Raw genomic sequence first — 8,093 nt, forward strand, 5'->3', positions numbered from 1 at the left:
ATGAACGGCTAGCCATGGAGTATCACATAACGAGCACAGAAATTATCTAGCATGTCTTTGTATTCAATTTTGGTCAATCAATTTTCGCAAAGATGGCTGCAAACGAAGAAAACGATAAGGACATTCCAAGGCCAAGTCTTTCCAAGATTTTGTTAGAATATGTGAACGATACCGTTTCTAGCAGGAGCCAGGCGTTAAAAGATTTACATCAAAGAGTCCTCGTCAGGGTAGTCAATCCAATTTTAAGCCGAATCGGTCATTTCGACGACCGTTTCCAGGCAGGAGAATTGGACGCAGGCAGTTGCTATGTGGGATTACAACACACTAAACCCTACGAATTTGACTGCGTGGTTATACTGCACAGTTTAACCAGTAACAAATCCCTTCAAACAACTGATGAAGGAACTTGCAACTCAGTATTTTTGGATTCATCAGCATGCGATAATCCCTACGTTAGCAAATTACCCGGTTATGGCTTTCTTGTTGTTGATGAAAATAAAACTTTGGTTCATAATTTGACAAGTGAGCAGAATGATCCTGTGAATAGTGAACAATTAGTAGAAAATGAATGTTTTTTATGTCCAAAGAAAGTCACCAGTGTCTTTTTCAAGGCTGTCCAACGTGCAGTGAAGGAATTACAAGATGAGCAGTGGTGGGAGGAAGAACCAAGTGTATTTGAAGTCAATGTTTTTAGACAAGGTGAGATTAGATCTGCTATTGTACAGTACAGTACATTGGAATATGAGGACATTTATAATTTTGCCAAACTCAATGACAAGGAAAGAATTTTGACTAGATTAATGTCACATAGTAGGAGCATTGATATTATCAATGTTCCTACTATGTGACAATATATTTAGGAGTATCATTGCTTAGCCAGTTAAAAGCCAGCAACATATACATTTCTGCACTGTTACTGAGTTTAAGAATTCATGTGAATTTCATTGAAAATTTCCTTTGATGTAATTTTTGCTTATATTATAATTTATAGTATGCTATGCAGGTGCGTATCCAGGGGGGGGCATTGGGGGCGTGCCCCCGGGGTAGAAAAAGAGGAGAGAAAAAAAAAGAGAAGAAAAAAGGAAAAAAAGAGGGGGGAGAAAAGAGGAGGAGGAGAGGAAGGAAGGGAAAAGAAAAAGAAGGAGAGGAAAAAGAGAAAAGGAGGGAGTAGAAGAAAAACGCCTAGACACCGGGAAGAGAAAGAGGAACAGTGACATCATTACAGCGCTGATCCCTATTATATACACATGGCCGGGTAGCCAGTCACGGATCGAGGATTTTGTGCGCCTCACCCTACCCCTTACACCGACAACTCCATTTTTGACGTTTCCATTTTTCCTCTCTCACTAATGTATCTATATGGTAAATCATAATGCGTGTGTTTATGGAGGCCTTAAACAATTGTGCTATGAAACCAACTGTGGCTGGTCTCGAACTCGATCGAGTCGTCGGGGGAACATAACGCATTTCGGGAAGGGGCAACCCCCCCCCCCGAGCATATTTTTTATGATATCGCTAGTGATTTCAAAATAGAAAATGCTTAGATGCAACTAACAAGGTATCGGAAGTGTCATATCCAGCGATCTGGGAGGCATTTTCGGCCAACATTTTCTTCTATGCTTCGCGCCAACCCGTGGTGGCGCTACGCTCAGATAGTTTGCCTACAGGCTCTGCCCCTCCCTTGGCAAATTATTCTCTACGCGCCTGTTCGAATTTGTAATGCAAACAGCAGATATCACATCATATCAGTGAGCATGGAAATGGAGGTTCCAGGATGAACCTTGAAAAACCTTGAAAAGTGGGGCTGTCGGGTATTGTGGGCCGCGACGTAGAATCACCTACAAAAGCAATGATCCACAGGACATGCGATGAGGTCAAACATGATGTGTGACTGGTGACAATCTTCAAAAAGGTTATGGATGGGGAAAAAACTATTGGGAAGTACTTGGTTCTCAGGCAAAAGTGTATGTCTACATCTGGTTGGTCATTTTCAAGCCCGAGAGGTGCCATTTCCGGTGATCTGGGGGGTATTAAAACCAGAAATTTTCTTGTACGCTGCGCGCCAACCGATGGTGGCGCTCCGCTTAGATAGTAATTCGCGCCCCCCGGGTTACAAAATCCTGGATACGCCCCTGCTATGGAAAGTTCGGGATTACGTAGTGGGTGTAATTGAGTGCTCAAATTTCATGTACAGTAGCAGTTTGGAAGGCTCAGAATTTTGTCGTTTATAAAATAGTATCGTATATGTGTGACTGAATACATCTTTGGACTTGTGTAACAATTTGATCAATTTGCCATAGCATTTTGCAAAGCCATACTACTGTAGATAAATTCATCCATGCAAATGTGAAGATACGCGGGAATAAATAGGCAGGAGAGAGTGCTGATTTCTACCACCGCTTGTTCTGGTGGCTGAGGGGTTTATTACTTCTTCTCTCACATAGCATGGTTGAGATTATATTATATGATTACGTAACAAAAAGGACGGTGCAGCACCTTCAGGTAACTTTCCTGAAAGATAATAAAAAGAGAAACAAAACATAAAAATAAAGTCACTTAAAATTGTGTACCAGACTAACTCTACTCTCTGTGACCCAATTAGGCTGGTTTCCACACTGTCTGAATAGCTACAATGACAAGGTAGAACTGGGAGCACCACTAGACTTAACACATAATAGTAGTAATGATGAGATTGCGACATTTAAATCACGGCACGTCTGCCTTACAATCTCTCTGTCCATTTATGGGCAGAGCATTACACTTATAAAACAATAACACAACTTATCTAGTCAATTACATCTCAACCAGTTCCCAGTACACAGAACGTGTAACTTATTACAGAATACATCGTTTAACAACTAATTGTGGTTACCACAGCAGCGAGAGACATTTTGTCCAAAACCAATATCAACAGAGGTGAATTTAATCTTAATCAGTGCTGGATAACACATAAAGTGGTGAATATAGAAAGAAAATACCTTAATGAATAATTAGATAATGTTACTCAAGCTCACTTGGGTGGCTCGCCTATTACGTACACATAAATTCAACGATAACATGGGCGCAGCCATCTTGTTTGTTATGAGAGGGCGCTCTATCGGAATATAGTACGAAAATACTTTATACACACTTAGTAATTCACCGTAAGGCACGCTTAGCCTAGACAATGAAACACACGAATAACACGGTTCCCTCGAATACAACAATAACAAGGCATGTGAACTTATAATAACATATTTTTAAGAGTACAGAACTTACTAAGCCCTTGAAAATACTCAAAATGAACTTGAATACCATCGTGATGCATTCTCGAAACAATAAACCTAGGCCTACCACACGATATCACGATAGGCTAACCCACGCTGAGAATAGGTCCACGTTGTACAAACTAAAATACAATTTGTGAGTCACAAACTCACTTATACTTCCCTATACTAACATGAGCAAAAGCTTAAATATAATATACATATAATTACCTCAATTACTTCTTAAAAAGCGACATCTTCAGCAATAAAACTCTACATTTCTAAAGAGCGTAATATTTGTTTCGTGTTCGTTGTAATGATAATGTGACAATGGGTACAGCAACGAACGCCGAAAGGGACAGATGTGCAACCAACACATGGCTCCCTGTGGGATGCACTACACAAAGCTAGGGTTAAAGGTACAGTATGCTCTATTGGTCCCAAATATGCTAGATATGCAAATATGGTCACGTTTGGTCAAAATCTTAAACTGTTTTTATTACAACCTTGGAGGTTTACTACATTCAGTCATCTTGTGTGTTCGTTAAATATGTTTGAGAACGATTTAGTGAATAAAGACCAGCAAGGAAAGTACTTTTTGAAAACTTCTAGCAATTATAGTGTGCTAATTTTTGGTGCCTACTGTATACTAACTACCAAATGTAATGTACAGTATATTAACATTTATATACCTGTGACCAGAAAAATGTACATCTTGTAGCAATACTGAGCACAGTCATTTACATTATGGTAAATTTAATGGTTTTGTTGTGAATCTTGATGTCATTTCACCATCTAAGGCATAAAACATTTTGTTTTGCAGTTAACAGTGATTCTGCTAGGTCTACTCTAATGTTGGAAACTTGGGAACATCTTTGACCCACTATCATACATAACATTATGTTTATAAGTTAACTTCTATGACAATCAGTATTGTATTAATTTAAAAGTTTTCCTATCAGAGTTGTTCAGGTTCCCTTTATTCTCTCTTCACTCAAGGTCCAGCAGTCACACTCACAGCATATCTCACTGGGGAGATCTTTACCATTCACCTTCTACCAGGGGTTCCTTTTACTAGCAACTGGCCAGAGACATTGAGAAAATGGGGACCACCTTCAGCAGTGAGACCAAATCCGTGGCTAGTGAGTCCGTTAATGAGGGAGGTGATGGAAGACTTTATTGCGTTTCCTGGACAAACTCCTGACCAAGGAGATAAGAGACTTTGGGCAATGTGTTTTTATTACTCTGAAAAGAAACTCTGTCAAATTACAGAAGAGAATACAAGCACTATTCACAGAGAGGTTAAACTTGCCCTGGAAGCTCTGTGCGCTGAAAATGAGGAAGCCTTTCATCCAATAACTCCTCGATTGTTAAGGATGGTATTTCTTCATCAGTGCATGCAGTTCCCACATGAGCAGGACTGGATGCCCAAGAAACTGGGTCGAGCTTTCGTGGACTTGTTCCTCGCCGTCATCACTTGCACCAGATCTGGTTCACTGCCTCACTTCTTCATCCCACAGCTGGATATGCTAGGCCATCTGCGTAAGGGAGACTTGAAACGAGTGTCGCGACATCTGAAAGCGATTTTAAACAACATCGTCGAAAACCCAAGTAAAACAAAATTCCTACCCCGTAAAAAGCTTACCCGTAGAAAGAAGGTAGCACTGTAATGATTATTTGGCCAAATATTTTTTAGGATGTTGTTAGATTTAGGATAGCAATGTTGGATTAGGCTGGCATTACACAATAGTAGTTTATTAACATACAGTATTCATCTCGATAACAGTACACAACATATTTTACGTTGCATAACTTTTAAAAAATTTGTAATGTTGAGAATCATACTTTCTGATATTTCTGTGCAATTTTCTGTATTCTTAAACTTTATGTTTCATGAATGATCATTGATAATATGTATAGTTTGTGGTTATAAATTCTGCAAAGTAGTGTACATAGAACTCTCAGGGAATGGTGATATTTTGCAAATACCATCAAACTGTGGTATCTATTACATTTGTTCCCATCATTCATTGTGCAGTATTTTAAACTCATACATTTTTCACATCATTTTGTGCAGTATGTTAAACTCATCCATATGGGCTAGTGATACTAAATTTGTTCCTCTGCAAGACAGCCATAGTTGCTCTCAAAAATTGCTTAAGTTTTACCTATTTATAGGCAAGAGCCTATAAAGTTTAAGTCACCAGGCATGCTAAGACTAATGCTAGGTGCATCCAATGCAACTCTTTCCTTTTGCACCAGACAGTTTGTGCAATGGAATCAGGGACAGGAAGATGTCATGCTTGAGACAATATTAAACAGTACACATTGGCAGGGTTAAGGCACTCAATCGTTAGGAAATATCCATAAGAAATATTCTTCTTTTGGGAATGATGTGTACTGTATGTGAAGGAAGTGTGTTCTTTTGTACAAGGAAATGCATGGTTGAGGCTGAACTAAATAATAAATACATAATAAATACATAATACATACATATTCAAAGTTCTTGTTTCCATTTTTTATTGCACAAGCTTAATGCATTTCTGTCAATTGTTTGGTATATATAACATTATAGTCTGTAATTTCTCAATGAAATGATGTGTTCTCTCTCTTTCTCTCTAGCACAGAAATTATGGGATTAAACCACTAGTAGGATGTGTATCATTACTTAACTAAGTAGTAAAAAAGTAAAAACTAACTGGGAAATTAAACAGAAATTTTGAAAGGGCAAAGAAATTTTTGGTTAGAACGGTAATCAAACCATGAAGTCACATAGCGATCAGCAACTAATTAAGAAGTTACTGGTTGGATCTTGTTCTAGCCAAAAACTCTCAAAATTGAAATAAATATGCATTCACATTCTCATCTAAACACAAAATATTTCAGTTTGCCCTAAACATAGACTGTAGGTACTAACTAACCAAACTTAAATAATCTCGAGGTTGAGAGCTGAATATTCTACTGACATATGATTCAAGAAAGTATCTGTTGTGAACCTGTGTCATTCAGGGGCATTAATTATGCCCTCCAAAATAAGTTAAACAATCTCAAAACTTGATCACAAAGGAACTTCCAAAAACTTTAGTTATGCAACCTGCCACATTAACTTGTCTTAATTTGAAGCTCCTTGATATCTAGTTATAATTTGGAGGGTAAGAATGAATTCAGAAAAGTAATCTTTTCTTTAGCATCCTAAAATATGAAGGCGATTCTGGTAACGTTTTATAATTACAACAAAGTATGACAGTTTGTATGGGTCTTTACTTATTACAGCATTTTTTTCTGCCCTACACTAATGGGCACATGTCCAACCCGACCGTATATGCTTAAGCAGTCGGTCCAAACATCTTTCATACACTGTTCTGAACCACTGTTGGCCCCATCTGGCCTAGCTGCCTTGATCCACCCCTTATCTTCACGATATGACATTCGATTTGGCCTGTGTGTACCTTCCACTATGAAGCATCAAGATCCTTAGAGGCCAGTTAGTTGCACAATTAAACTTTACAAATTATTTACACTTTCATTGCTTCCACGCAATATTTAACATCCACGTTTTATCTTGTGGTCAGCAGGGAAAAAACTGACAGTCAGTTACCAGAGTGGGAGATAAGAGGGGTCACCTAGCTAACTTTTGACCCATATTTCCTACGGGCAAAAATTCGCAAGGAGGTATGATGGTTACACGTTAAAACAAACAGTCACAATAAACTCTATTTATCGTTACAATTGAGGTTGCTCAATTTTATCAGTCTTATATTACGTATACAAAATATGATGCAAGTTATGATGATGACACCCCATCCCACCCCCACCCCCCCCCCGTCCCTATCACACACATGTATGCAGTAGCTTTATCTTTCTCTACAAAGATAACAGTTACCTATATAATAAGTTAACAGTAATCATCTTAACAAAAATACAACTTATTAGCTACAAAATAAGACTTTCCCCCTTTTCTTTTTCAGATTTAGTAAACTGGTTTTTTGCTGGAACTTTTGCTAAATTTTCAATACTATACTTGGTACAAAACTGCCAACTTAATGTAGTTCATTAGCTTGATAATTCAAGTTTCGAAAGAAACAAAAAATGATGACTACTCCAAGGAAATCAGTGTCTGGGCATTGAAACAGTTGGAGTCCGACAATTGTTAAACAATTAGTTCCACCTTACAGTAGGCCTTACGTTTACTTGGTAACAAACACTAGGACATCAAACCCCAAACACACTGCTCTAAAGCACACATTGGAAAATAATATCTAAAAGATAAAATACTGTCAGCAATGGACAAAGTCAAACAACACACCATACATACTCTTTGTTGGTCTTAGACATTTGTTTGCATTTTCAAAGTTTTTAGATTTTTCAATCAATGTGTTTGCTACTCATTCACAGATGCACTTAGAAGGCCTCAATATTTCCTACATTTTGAGTGTGTTGCTATATAGTTTACTACATAATTCTGCTCATCATTAATTCATGTTCGATCTTTGATATATGTAAGCCAAAGCTATGACTCTGGCATCCTTCTCTAAAGAAAGACATTCACAGAAAGGCCATGTTTACCCGTAATGCCCCTTCAAGACATAAATGAATACATAGCCAGTAAATATCTGTAATATAGATACACCTTCAACACATTAAATAAATAGATTCTGTTTCAAATAGAGATTCCAACTTGCTCACTAATTTAGTTACCTGATATTCTGATTACAAAACTGTATAGTTATCAAAGTCTACCCAAATTTACAGTAAATGGCCAAACTATGTTGCTTTTCAACAGTCTCCATGGAAACGTGAATGGCTGGAAAACTACATTGCTACCAATCATGCTTCAAAAATTGGTAT

General features: G+C 37.9%; 1 protein-coding gene and 1 long non-coding RNA gene across 2 annotated transcripts; one reads left to right on the forward strand and one right to left on the reverse strand.

The window, feature by feature from the left end:
• The first annotated feature begins 67 nt into the window (after positions 1-67).
• Positions 68-7,035, forward strand: LOC139975852 (cyclic GMP-AMP synthase-like receptor 1). Its single transcript, XM_071984102.1, has 2 exons — positions 68-699; positions 4,245-7,035. The coding sequence occupies exons 1-2, from the start codon at positions 93-95 to the stop codon at positions 4,913-4,915; spliced, it is 1,278 nt and encodes a 425-aa protein (XP_071840203.1). The 5' UTR covers positions 68-92; the 3' UTR covers positions 4,916-7,035.
• Positions 2,385-3,660, reverse strand: LOC139975853 (uncharacterized). Its single transcript, XR_011795926.1, has 2 exons — positions 3,477-3,660; positions 2,385-2,511 (listed from the first exon to the last, which is right to left on the reverse strand). It is a non-coding gene; the product is annotated as an uncharacterized lncRNA (long non-coding RNA).
• Positions 7,036-8,093: the final 1,058 nt, after the last annotated feature.

This window comes from Apostichopus japonicus, chromosome 11, assembly GCF_037975245.1.
Source record: "Apostichopus japonicus isolate 1M-3 chromosome 11, ASM3797524v1, whole genome shotgun sequence".
Classification (NCBI taxonomy): Eukaryota; Metazoa; Echinodermata; class Holothuroidea; order Aspidochirotida; family Stichopodidae; genus Apostichopus; species Apostichopus japonicus.

Coding starts and splice junctions, on each gene's coding strand:
- LOC139975852 (XM_071984102.1), top strand. CDS start 93: ATGGCTGCAAACGAAGAAAACGATAAGGACATTCCAAGGCCAAGTCTT. Junction 700..4,244: donor AGTCAATGTTTTTAGACAAG/GTGAGATTAGAT, acceptor TCTTCACTCAAG/GTCCAGCAGTCACACTCACA.